Source organism: Leucopleurus acutus (genome assembly GCF_964270905.1).
Source record: "Leucopleurus acutus genome assembly, chromosome: 7".
Lineage (NCBI taxonomy): Eukaryota > Metazoa > Chordata > Mammalia > Artiodactyla > Delphinidae > Leucopleurus > Leucopleurus acutus.
In genome coordinates this window covers 100,548,449-100,561,341 of record NC_139150.1, presented here as the reverse complement: position 1 = coordinate 100,561,341, position 12,893 = coordinate 100,548,449, and the positions used below count along the sequence as shown (strand labels likewise).

The following is a 12,893-nucleotide window of genomic DNA, read 5'->3' as shown; positions in this document are numbered from 1 at the left end:
CGCCTGCACGGTGCTGGGGGGTCTCCAGCTGCGCCAGGCTGGACCAGCACTCAGGAGGCCAGGATGAGGAGCCCTGAAAAGAGATGTGGACCCTGGGGCTTACTTTGATCTAGTTTACTTTTTTTTTTTTTTTTTTGGCGGTACACGGGCCTCTCACTGTTGTGGCCCCTCCCGTTGCGGAGCACAGGCCCCGGACGCGCAGGCTCAGCGGCCATGGCTCACGGGCCCAGCCGCTCCGCGGCATGTGGGATCTTCCCGGACCGGGGCACGAACCCGTGTCTCCTGCATCGGCAGGCGGACTCTCAACCACTGCGCCACCAAGGAAGCCCTGATCTAGTTTTCTTTCCATGGAGGGAGGTGGGGAGTCCCAGGGTATGCGTGCCATAGCCAGCCTTGGTTAGGTGACCCCTGGATGAACGAGCAGGAACAACGTCCGGAGGCTGCAGGCGAGAGGTCAGTATGCAGGAGCCCAGCTAGAAGGGCACCCATGGAGGGTGGTTAACTTGACCCAGTCCTGTGGGGTTGCCTCTCTCTCTGGGACTTAGTCGTGTATGACAAGTTTAGGATGAGAAGGGAGCATGAGATTATTCTCATTGAACTTGTATGACTGTGTTGGGGGTCGGGGTGGGGGAGGTGGAATTGCTCAGAACCGGGGACTGAAGCCCTCTCCAGGATTCCTCTTTGTCCTGTGACCCCAGGATGACTTACAAGCGGTCAGCAAATGGAAGATCTTGACATTCAAACTCTCACCATGTGACCTTGGACAAGCCACCTCACATCTCTGGGCCTCAATTTCTCCATCATCAAGACTAGGGGTTGGACTACTTGGTCTACCAGTGAATGACCCTGAACAGATTTGCTCCCAGCCCACCGAGCTCTCCCACCTTCGAGTTCTGCCAGACAAATTAGGGTGTGACTCACCCTACCAACCCCACACGCTTTTGAGTAGAGGTCTTCGATCAGATACGGGGCCACCGGGACCACAGCAGGGACCTTGGAAGCGGATTTGGAGCTACCTCGCTCCTAGTTTATAAAATCCTGCCTTTCAAATCCACAGCTCCTTCCTCCCCATCCCGTTTTCCCCACCACGCTTGGCATGGTTCACCAATGCCCTCTGCGTTCATTCAGATGACGCTAAGTGTCAAGCATGTGTGAGGCCCCGTTCTGGGTGCTCTGGGTACAGAAATACATCCCCGCTGCCGTGGATGTATGGAGTCACCTGGTGTAGCTCTGCAGATACTAGGAGCCCACAGAGAGAGTGGAGGGAGATAGTCACATAGCTTAAGCATGACCACATCCCAAATGGGGGAGAACACTGAAGCCGACAGAACCTGAACTGGTGCCCTCTGACAAGGGCTGGCCCAGTTTCACTATTTGTCCCAAAGGCGACACTTCACCTTCCCAAATTTGGAGCTGTGGCATTATCTCGGACCTGTAATACACCGGACTTGCACCCTCGACCTCCAAGTTAACTCCCCTCCCCCACGCCCAATCCCCCCGCTCCCACCCTCCACACCCAAAGCCTAGAATAAGGCCTCTGGGCTCATCTGGGATTCACGATGTTTTCTCTACACATCTTCCTCACAGCAGCCTTGGATTTGTCCTCCAGACTTCCAGGTTCTAGAGGAACCAGCCGAATGCTTTGAGGGGGCCATGTCTGAAGAGGGTCCACACTCACTGCGTTGGTTCACACCCTTCCGAACCACACGCTGCCAGGATGCCCACTGACTCCTGCTTCTTCATTCACGTCAACCTGCCCACCTTCTCACTCAACAGTTGATTTGCTTCTGCCGGCCGACCCGGGCAGAACGTTTTCCCCCTTCCCCCAAACCGGGACCGCCTTCCCACCTTCAGGACACCAGTCCGTGGCGCCTTTCAAAACTACGCCACAGGGCCACCTTCTCTCAGTCGGCGACCCTACCCTGCCCTCTCCTGCTCCTCTCACAGGCTCACAAAACACCCTGTTGTACACCCTCAGTTACCTGCTTTTCTCTCTTCTGTATTTCTTTACATTTTTCTCTTGCCTGGGTCCCACTTCCACCATGAGGCCAGAGAGATTCCTGGAGGGAAGAGCTCACCTCTATCTTTTCTTTTGTTGTTTTTAGTATTTATTTTTTTATTTTTATTTTTTTGGCTGTGTCGAGTGTTAGTTGTGGCACGGGGAATCTTTCATTGCGGCACGCAGGCTCTTCGTTGCGGTGCGGGGCTTCTCTCTAGTTGTGGCACGCGGGCTCCCTGACCAGGGATCGAACCCGTGTCCCCTGCACTGGAAGGCGGATTCGTTACCACTGGACCACCAGGGAAGTCCCCGAGCTCACCTCTGGTCTTACGTTCCCTTTTTTGCCACCTGTTTCTGGGCTCAGCCCACTGTGGACTTTTTTATTTTTTTTTAAGAATTTTTTGATGCGGACCATTTTTAAAGTCTTTATTGAATTTGTTACAATATTGCTTCTGTTTTGTTTTCTGGTTTTTTGGCCCCGAGGCACATGGGATCTTAGCTCCCCGACCAGGGATCGAACCTGCACCCCCTGCACTAGAAGGCGATGTCTTAACCACTGAACTGCCAGGGAAGTCCCCACTGTGGACTTTGAATCAATGAGTGTTTGTATAGGGGACACACCCACATGTGCCCATTCAAACACACATACACACACACACACACACACACACACACACGGATCTGCACATTCTCACATGCCACATTCACAAACACACCTCACGGTCAAGTTCCTTTAACACCTGCGTAGGCAGCCGCTTCTGTGAGCACTGTGCCCACAAATGACGATTTCGGTGTCCACACCCTCCCTGTCCCAACGCCGAGCCAGCGGGGCTGCGCACGCCCAGCCTCTCCACCAGCCTGCCCTGCCCCTCCCGGGCCTGCCCCTTGCCCGACCGTGTGGGGTGGGCAGCACAGCGGCCACTGTTCGCCAGGGCAAAGGAGGAGACCGGAGCCAAGAACAGTGAGTGGCTTGGCTGACCGAGGATCTGCAGTTAATAGCAGGTTCACTTCCTTCTGCTTTCCGGAGCAAAAGTCTCTTTGCAGCCGTTTCACCCACATTCCCTCTCCCCCAACCCCAACCACCAGATTTCTGGGCCCTGGTGTGGGGATGGAGAGGGAGCAAAGCTGTCCCGCTGCCTTGGGTGGCCTCAGCGACACACCCACACACCCCTCCCCTGGAGGAGGGCTGTAGCCCAGCGCCGCATGGGGACCACGAGTCCCGGGAGCTGTGGCCTGTGCCGTGCCTCACCTCAGCGCCTCGCCCAGGGAGATCACGAGCCCGCGTCACGCTCCTCAAGGGTGAGCTAGGGGAATCCCCTCCGTGCCACAACTCAATCCAGAAGCCTCTGTGAGGCTGTGAGTGAGCCCAGAACCGTGCCACAGAGCCAGGGGAGCTAACAGGCCACGCCAGGCTCGGTCTCGCCTCCATAGGCTGGCCTCGGGGACCTGCAGAGGGACTGCTCCTTGCAGAATGGGATGGGGGAGCAGGGGCGGGCAGAGGAGGGTCCCTGGGCTCCAGACCAGGCAGCGAGAATCTACTCCCCAGCACCACAGGCAGCTGAACTGAACAGCTTCTGGGCGAGCCACCCACCCACAGGGGTCAGAGAGGAGGGACAGGCAGAGACTTGCCACGCAGTGGGGTTGAAGTCCTGCTTGTGGCGTCTAAAGGCCTGCGGGGCACCGTGGGTGATTGAGATGAGGGGCGCCGTGGGGAAATGTTTGAAAGCACGGAGGGCGTGAAGGCAGCCGAGCTCCAAGCAGCGTCAACAGTAGGAGGCAGCACGCGGAGGGACCAAGGCTGGGAGGAAATCCACCAGGCCTGGTGGCAGTGAGGAGAGACACAGTGCAGGCCAAGCAGCAGGGAAGGGGGCCCCGCCTGGAGACCAGCCCAACCCAAACGCACACAACACACACAGACACAAACACATGCAGCCCACTGCCAAACAGCCCCTCTCCCGCCCCCCGTGACCTCCCATGGTGGTTCACCTGGCCAGGCCCCGGGAGCCCCCGGGGCCCAGCCCCTGAGTCACCGTGTGGGCTTGTGTCAGGCAGCCCTCTTCTGCCTCTGAAGCGCCCCACCCACCTGGCAGAGCGGGTAGGACTGGGGGCCTGGCAGCGGCCCAGATGGGGGCAGCTGTCAGACAGGCGCCCTGGCTAGGAACCGCCTGCCATCTCCACAGGCCCCAGGCAGCCCTCTTCCAGAACATGCCCCAGTCGAGCCCAACATCAACTGCCCAAATCTGTATTGAACAGGTCATCGGGAAACCACAGAAAATCCCCAAATTTCACCCGCAACTCCAGCCGGCCGTCACCACCACCAAATGCTGGAATTGATAACTGGGGGCTAAACGGACCGTTTCGAGTCTCCACTCTTCTCGCTCCCTTCCCCACCCCTGCCCCCAGCCACAGGGCGGAGGGAGGAGGCCTGGGTGATCCACTTACTGGATAGTTAGGAATTGCACTTCCGCTCTCCAGCTCTCCTGGGTTCTCCTCTCCAGAGGAGCCGGAGGTAACCCCTCCCCACCTCGGAAATTCCCCCTGGTATCCCCCCCCCAACCTCACTCCTGCCAAAGTCAAAGTGGTCCCCTCGGCCCCAAGCCTCTCGAGCCAGCGGGATCGGCCCCTCAGCAAATAGCCTCCAGAAGTAATTGGATGTGATGGAACAAGGGCTTTTCAGCTCCTGAGTGGAAGTCTCTGGATGTCATTTAATGGCACAAAAAATAAAAGGTTCGGGCCTCCCGCCCACCACCGCCAGGACATCATTAATCTCAGCAGAAAGGCATCAGCACTCCCATCACCGCAGCCAGCCCCACGAAGCGTCAGACAAATTACAGACCTGAGCCGGGCGCTCAGCGGGACGCTTATTAGGCTGGTGTTCAGTTTTTATCTTTTCTTCGGGGCCACTGTCCCCTGCCAGGAAGCACTTGTGTCCCTGCACAGGGGGAGGGCAGGGGGAGGGAGGGAGAGGCCAGGGAAGAGCCTGGCTGCCTTGGTTAGACGCAACTCCCGGCCTGGGGTGACAGGGCGGCTCCAGGCCAGGTGCCGGGCACCGGGAGTCCCAGCAGAGGCTGAGGGCGCCCATCCGAAGGCTTAGAACCCACCCCTTGTTCCCAGCTCACCCAAATGGGGCCCTCCCTCCCAGCGAGAGGGGGACGCTTGAGGGCCCACTGAGGACCAGATGACAAGTCAGGTGGGAGCAAGGACACAAGGGAACGCTGTCCTGTGCTGTTGGAAGTCTTAAGAGCAGGACTGCTGGAGAGACTCCAGGACCACTGCTGGGTTAGGACCTCGTCTGCCAGGGTTGCACGCTGTGCTGCTGGCTGAGGCCACCCTGCGAAGGCCTAGCTTCTTATTAGTCCATTGTTAATTGTCCTATATTATAAACTCGTAGAGGGCAGGAGTGGCGCCTGGATAAAGCCACCCTCCCCCATGTCTGGCAGACCCCGGAAGCAGCTGTCAGTGTTGGGGGGCCTGGATCCCAGGGTCTGAGGTTTCCCTCCAGCTCAGAGCTCTGAATTCTAGCCCAGGTGCTGTCTATCCAGCTCTCCCGAATCCTGGGGTGACTGGGGGGTTGCTAGGCTGGGTGTAGCATCCCCTTCTCAGTCTCTTGGATGCCTCTTAACCCTGATAGGCCCAATGGGAGTGGTCCAGCCCGTGTGATGAGCCACTCCCAAGCAGTGGTAAGCCAGCCCCACAGATCTGGGAGGCCGGGGGTGAAGAGATGAACTGTTCAGGAGCTGTCCCAGGGCCATTCCCGAACATTCCAGCCTTGCAGTCCCCAGGACTCAAACTCAGAGGATGAGTCTCTATGAAGCCTCCCTCCCAGTTGTTGATGACAGGGGTCATTCATCCCCTCCCAGTGTCTCGTAGAGATCGGGCTCAGAAGAGCCACTCCCCACGGCTTTAGATGAGGTGACCTAACTTCCCCTGCTCCCCGCCTCCGGGCCCATGTCTGGAACATCTCTAACCTCTAACATCTTCCCCATCAGTACCGACCAGTAAGTGAGCAAATGGCCTCTGCGTATGGCTTAGCTGGATGGAAGCAGCACCCCCTAGGGTTGTGCAGGGACCCACCTGCACATCATATGCGGTAATCCTGCCCTGAAGAGCCCAGGCCTCTGTGTTCCAGCCACTGGCTCAGGAGACACCCTCCTCCTTCCTCCCTGTGGCCGGAGGCCTCCTGCCACAGAGGCCTTTGAAGTGTACTCACCACCCCTGCCCTCATCCCAGGAAGAGTCCATCCAGGGTGGGTCCAGGGTACAAGGGGAGTGGCCCGAGCACAGGCAGCAGCGCCGCCCTCTTCCTGCATGGCAGCAGACCCCTGCAGCTCAGGGACCCGGGCAGTGCCGTACAGGATGGGGCTTTCCACAGAAAGCGGCAACCGCAAAAGCCACAGCCTCCAAACTCCTCGTCTCTCCCCACACAGCCCTGAGGGCCTGACTCACCCCTCTTCCTTCTAGAACTTGCACAGGGTCAGTTCCTCTTGCCCTCTGTGGCAGGAAACGGAGGTGTAAGGAGTCACGGCCAAGCCAGGGGAGGAGGCCGCAGAGGCTAGCAGCCAGGCGGCACTTGGGCCCCGTCTCCTGAGCGATGGGGCGGGTTTGCGGAGCTGCCCAAGGACCCCAGCGTTGTTGGAAATGGGACCCGGAAGGAGCTGCAAGGCCCCCCGGGCACTCCTAGCTCAACCAAGAGAGCAGACTGCTGGAAGAGGGGAGTAAGGTCTCCCTGGGTGTAGGGGATTTCTTTCCGTCAACTTGCTCTGATCTCGTGATGAGTTTCAATTCCCTCCCTGCCACCAGGTTCCTTCCTGCCCTGCTCCGTGGGGAAGGCCCCCTTGTCCCCGTGCCCGCCATGGGTGCACCAGTTCACCCATGACCTTTTCCCTGGCGTGCAGGCACACACACACGCACATATACAAGCATGCACACACATGTGCGCACACACACACACACACACACTTTCCCAGGGTCGTGTTACTACAATTCTTTTCCAGCCCGCTGGGTGCCCTGGGTGCAAAGGCCACAGCCAGGCGAGTACCTGCTCCCTCCTTTCTCCCTCCCTCCCTCCATCCCATCCTAGTGGAAAATCCCCAGCACTGGGTCCTACAGCCCAGCAGCAGCCCATCCCATGCAGCCCTTCCCCCAAGAGAACTCCCAGAAGCACCTATTTTCTAGGCCCTCAAAGGCCCAATTTGAATGCACAACCACATTCACAATTACAGCCAGATAAGACCTGAGGGAACCCGTAGAGGTCCTGTCCCCCATCCGTGCCCCTGAGAAGCTTCCCTTGTTTCCCAAACCCTGGGCCTCAGGCACCCTCAGCACCACCATCCCATCTGTGCACTAGGAATAAATATAGTCTCCCCTTGTGAGGATTAAGTGAATATGTGTGGAGTTCCTAGAACTGTGCCTGGCACATAGGAAGCACTATATCCGTGTTATTGCTATTATTATTATTATTATCATTGTTTTGTTTCTTTGGTTTAAAAATTGTCCTCTCCTTGAGACCATCTTTGAAATGCAAACAGCTGGGGGTGTGGGAGGGTGGCAGGTAGAGGGGATTTGCCTTCTTCATTGCTAAAAATGGAGGTGGGTGTAGACCAAGGACCACAGGTGGGTAAAGGGGCGGCTCAGGGAGGAATCTAGGCTGCCAGCCCCTCACTTCCTGCTCTCCGTGTGTTAGAGATTACTGTTCTCCATTGGTTCAGGCTATATCAGCCACTGTCTAGCTCTACTCCAGGCAGGCTCTACCCCTAGTACTCCCTCCAGCCAGGGAAGGCTGCTAGATTTTAGGGGAAAAAAACCCAGGGGGCGGGCAGTGATGGTGATAAATAAATAAATAAATACAGGATGTCCAATTCAATTTGCTAGTATAAGTATGGCCCAGGCAATATGTGGGACATACTTACACTAACAGAGTATTCGTTCCTCCTCTGAAATTCAAGTTGAACTGGGCAACCTGTATTTTACCTGACAACCACCCACCGAGAGTGCCTGAGGCCCAGGGTTTGGGAAACAAGAGCATGGGAATATGCCTCTGACCGCCTCCCTCGGCCTCCCCCCGTGCCTGGGGCCTCGCTCTCCTTGCCCTGCTGCTAGGCCTGTTCACACTTGTCCCAGAAGATGCACCTCCCCCTATGCCCCTGTGTTCTCTTCCCCCAAGGAGGGCCCCTCTGACCTGGGCACCCACTGGACTTCCCCAGGGTCCAGGCCGGGAATGTCTCGCCCACACTCCGCTCCCCTCCAGGATCCAGGTCTTCAGGGCAGGGAGAAGCAGCCTGGCCCTATGCCCTGCCTCTCACCTCTGCCACAGCCAGGGAAGGAACCCTGTCGCACAAGGTCTCCTGGGACTCCGGGGGAGGTGGCCGGGCCTCTGGGGAGGAGATTGGAAGAACGGCATAGACGCTTCTGCCAAGCTCAGCCCTGGCAACTGGGCTGACCAGGTATGAAGAAAAGAAGCATTCAGGCCTCAGTCAGGAGAGCCTGCAGGAAAAGAGGGGTGGGTGGAGAAAATGGGCAGCCAACCTGACTGGGCATTTCCTTTCTGCGTACGAGTGAGAAGGCAGAGTTCTGCCAAATAAAGTCCTGGAGAAACCGACCAAAGGCCATCCCCGTTGTCCTCCAGGAAGCGTCCTTCCCAGACGCTGCTAACATCCAGAGACTGCCCCTGCAGCCAGGAGCCAGAGGGCACCCCTCAGACCGATGGCCACGGCCGCCTCCTCCTCTCTCTGCTCCCCACAGCTGGCCTCCCTCTCAGGCCCCTTCCAGCTCTGAAGTCCACGGTTCTCTCTCACTACTTCCCTGTGGTCTGTTTGTCCTTCCAGGCTCTTGGAATATGGACAGATTTCTGAGCCGCTTCCACCTGGGCGAACCTGAAGCCAGCACCCAGTTCATGACCCAGAATTACCAGGACATGCTACCAGGCTCCGGGAGGAAGCAGTGAGCCCAAGGACAAACCTGAACCCAGATAACTGCCCACCAGACCTCAGGCTTCACGTTGCAGGTGTGTGCACAGTACTCACCACCCGTGGTCTGTGTTTGGAACCCACTCCGGGTATGAAACCCTTTCTCTTCCGAATAAAAAAAAAAAAAAAAATGATCCAGGGCTTAATCGTTGGATGTTCTGTTTCCAAACCTGTCCTCCTTCTAAAACCAAGAGGAGGAAATCAATTGATGTTCAGCACTGGGGCCTGGGGCATTCCTGTAAATGCAAGTGGTGGGGGGGGGGGGAAGTGGGGTGGGAAGGATGGACAGGCGGGCGGGGGGGGATCTCTAGCCCTGAACGATCACTGAGGCACCGTGTGACCTTGAGCAAGTCACTTATCCTCTCTAAAATTCTGCTTCCTCAGGTGTGAAATTGAGGAAGAAGAGGCAGGGGGTGGTTGGTTTATCACCATGGTCCTTTCCAGCTCTGACATTCATTTAACAAACATTGTCAGCACCTGGTATGTGCCTGACCTCCTGCCAGGTGCTGGGGTGACATGTATGAGCAGGGCAGGCCCAACAGGAGGCTTGCTTCTTGGAGCTTCCAGACTACTACAGGAGGGCAAACTTTATCAGATGACCACAAGCAAATTCCAGCAAATGTGGCAAGTGTTCTAAGGTGTAAAGGCAACGCGCTTTGTGATGGGGGGTGGGGGGTGGTAAAGCTCAAAAAGCCCTCTTCTTGGGCTTCCCTGGTGGCGCAGGGGTTAAGAATCCGCCTGCCAATACAGGGGACACGTGTTCGAGCCCTGGTCTGGGAAGATCCCACATGCCGCGGAGCAACTAAGCCCCTGCGCCACAACTACTGAGCCTGCACTCTAGAGCCCGCGAGCCACAACTACTGAAGCCCCTGCGCCTAGAGCCCGTGCCCCACAACAAGAGAAGCCACAGCAATGAGAAGCCCGCTCGCCACAACTAGAGAAAGCCCGCACGCAGCAACGAAGACCCAGGGCAGCCAAAAATAAATAAATAAATAATAAAAATAAATAAAAGAAGGCTGCCTGCTGACTTAAAAAACAAAAGCTCTCTTCTTCCTGAGGAAGTGATGTTTAACTTCAAGGCTGAGAAGTGGGGTAAGGGTGAATGATGAGTGGGGACAGGGGGCAAAGAGGAGAAATGACACCTCCAAGCCCCCGCGGCTGATGGGGGCAATGAAAGGCCAAAATCATGGCCACCTGGACAGATAGACAAAGACAAGAACAAGCCAGGCCTTGCAGCCATGTTCACGTTTTGCACTCTACCCTGAAAGCGCTGGGGAATTGTGGAATGATAAGTAGACTGGAGGGGAGAGGGGGCGTCATCTGACTTATGCTTTTAGAAAGCTGTGAAGAAACACCTTGGTGTCTGCAAGGAAGGGATTTTCAGCGTCCTGACTGCCCCTGGACGTTCTCTGAAGGTCTCTTGGCTTTCCCACCCAAAACCCCCTTAGAGGCACCTCTCTGCTACGGTCTCATTCATAGGCTAAACTCCCCTACCCTCAACTCCAGTCCGCTCAGCCCCACCCCTACCCCCTCAACAAGCCCCTCTGCTCAGTTTCCCTCCGAGAGTTAATTACTCCCCACCTCCTTGGCTAGAAAACAGCAAGATGGGTGACTCATGCATGCAAAGTGCCTGAGATCCCCAGATGAAAGGGGCAGGCCGCACCTGGGCCCAGGGTTATTACCTTCCTAGAGGCATGCCCCGCATTAGCTGGAAGGCAAGGGGCCCAGGCCAACCCCTCAGCCCAGCCCAGCACACTCTTGACTAGTGGGAAGATTTTAGTGACGGGCATCTGAAGAACACCAGGAGGTGGGAGATGGAGTTTGTGATGGGAGGGGATTGGATGGTGCAGCCGCCCCCCTACTGCCCCACACCGATAGATTCAGCTCCCCGCCCAGGTGATGGACAGCAAGCTCTTATGCTACAGAAGGGCCTTTGATGCCAGTCCAGGCAGCAGGAGCTCCCTACTCCCTTCTACGCCACCAGGCAGGCTTGTCGGCAGAGCTACAAGAAGAAGCAAAGGCAGTGTCCCTTTGCAGTGTCATGGAAGGCAGCCCTGGAAGGGACTCTCTGAGTGTGTGTGAACCTCCCTCTCTCCGGGCCCTTCTCCCCTCAGCACCCACCCCACCGGGCCCGGAGTGTAATTGGCAGCTCCGGTCGGTGCCCAAGGCCAGCATAAATAGCAGGTCAGCTTCCTAGAGCAGCCCCAAATCGAGACACATCCTCCTCTCTTCTGCTTTTAATTCCTTGTGGCTAGCATGTTTATTTTGGGTGAGGCAAAAAAATCGGATGTTTATCCTTCGAGGAAATTATCGGCTTGCTTTCCTTCCCTTTCCCCCCCTCCTTCCTTTCTTTTCCCCTGGTGTTTTGGGCTTTTAGTTCAGCTGCCAGAGAGACCCCCACCCTCCTGGCCTCCAAACTTGAAAAAAGAACAAAACTAGCCCAGGCTCTAGGCTGAAGCCAGCCCTGTCAGACGTCCCTGGAAGCCACAGAGAAGGAGCTCCCAGTGGCCGGGTGGGGAAGCCTGGAGGCCAGGAGACCTTGGGGAAGCCCCCCTGAGTCAGCTGTCTGCCTGCAGAAGGCTTTGGGCCTCGTGCCCCTTTTCTTTCGCTGCCTCCTCCAGGAAGAAACAAAATGAGCATGTAGATTGCTTCGAGACAGCTGACAAAGCAGCTAAGAAAGGGAGTGTCAGTGACCCCTTTACAGGGATGAAGAGAATTGATAGAATTATCGTCATCATCATCATTATCGCATACCATTTGTTGAGTGCTATCTGCGCACCAGGCACCGTGCCAAATGCCTGACATGTGGCATCTCAGTTAGTGCCTTCCTGCCCAGCTTTACAGCCTACCGGGGGCCTTCATACATATTCTCTCATCCGATTGTCACAACTATCGAATAATGTAGGTGTCATGATTCTCATCTTACAGATGAGGAAACTGACATTCCGATAAGTTAATCTTAAGATAAGATAAGAACCTAATCCCTGTTCTGTAACTAGTAATGGTAGAATCTGGTGTTAACTCAAGCCTTCCCACTCTCAGTACTCACAGGTAAAGGGTACTCTAATTTTACTCTCTGGGTTACATAAAATAAAGGCCAGACCTTCTATTTATTCAGAAGCCAGGTAGGCCAAGAAGGAAGGCTGGAGGTTCCAAAAGAACTTAAAGGGAGTCTCCCCCACGTGTCTTCCCTGAACCCAGCTTCAGCTATTCTAGACCAAGTACAATTTGTGGGGAGGGCCAGCCCCTGGACACTCACAGCAATGGCCTGGCCCAGCTCAAGGCCATTACCACCCAACTCAGCCTGCTCAAGGCAAATACCCCAACAGTTTACCACCCTCAATCCCCTCTCCCTCCCAGAACCTTACCTGTGTAATAACTGCTAAAAAAGAGATGGAAAAGGATATATAGTAAGACTTCCCAGTGATGATGATGGTGGTGGTGATGGTGATGAAGATGATGATGGTGGTGGTGGTGGTGGTGGTGATGATGAAGATGATGATGATGGTGGTGGTGATGATGGTGGTGGTGATGGTGATGATGATGGTGGTGGTGGTGATGGTGATGATGGTGGTGCTGGTGGTTATGATGGTGGTGGTGATGATGATGGTGGTGGTGGTGGTGATGGTGGTGGTGGTGGTGAAGATGATGATGGTGGTGGTGGTGATGATGATGGTGATGGTGGTGGTGATGGTGAAGATGATGATGGTGGTGGTGGTGATGATGATGGTGGTGGTGGTGGTGATGATGATGGTGGTGGTGCTGGTGGTTATGATGGTGGTGGTGATGATGATGGTGGTGGTGGTGGTGATGGTGAAGATGGTGATGATGGTGATGATGGTGATGATGATGATGATGGTGATGGTGATGGTGATGATGATGGTGGTGATGGTGGTAGTGATGGTGATGATGATGATGATGGTGGTGGTG

General features: G+C 56.0%; 1 protein-coding gene across 1 annotated transcript in view; it reads left to right on the top strand.

The window, feature by feature from the left end:
* Positions 1–9,162, top strand: part of PEBP4 (phosphatidylethanolamine binding protein 4) — a gene marked incomplete at its 5' end in the record, with an annotated part of 213,326 nt that extends 204,164 nt beyond the window's left edge. Inside the window, one exon of the mRNA XM_082842271.1 lies at positions 8,823–9,162. Within this exon, the coding sequence (XP_082698397.1) occupies positions 8,823–8,941 (119 nt within the window). The 3' untranslated portion in view covers positions 8,942–9,162. The remainder of the gene's footprint in view (positions 1–8,822) is intronic.
* Positions 9,163–12,893: the final 3,731 nt, after the last annotated feature.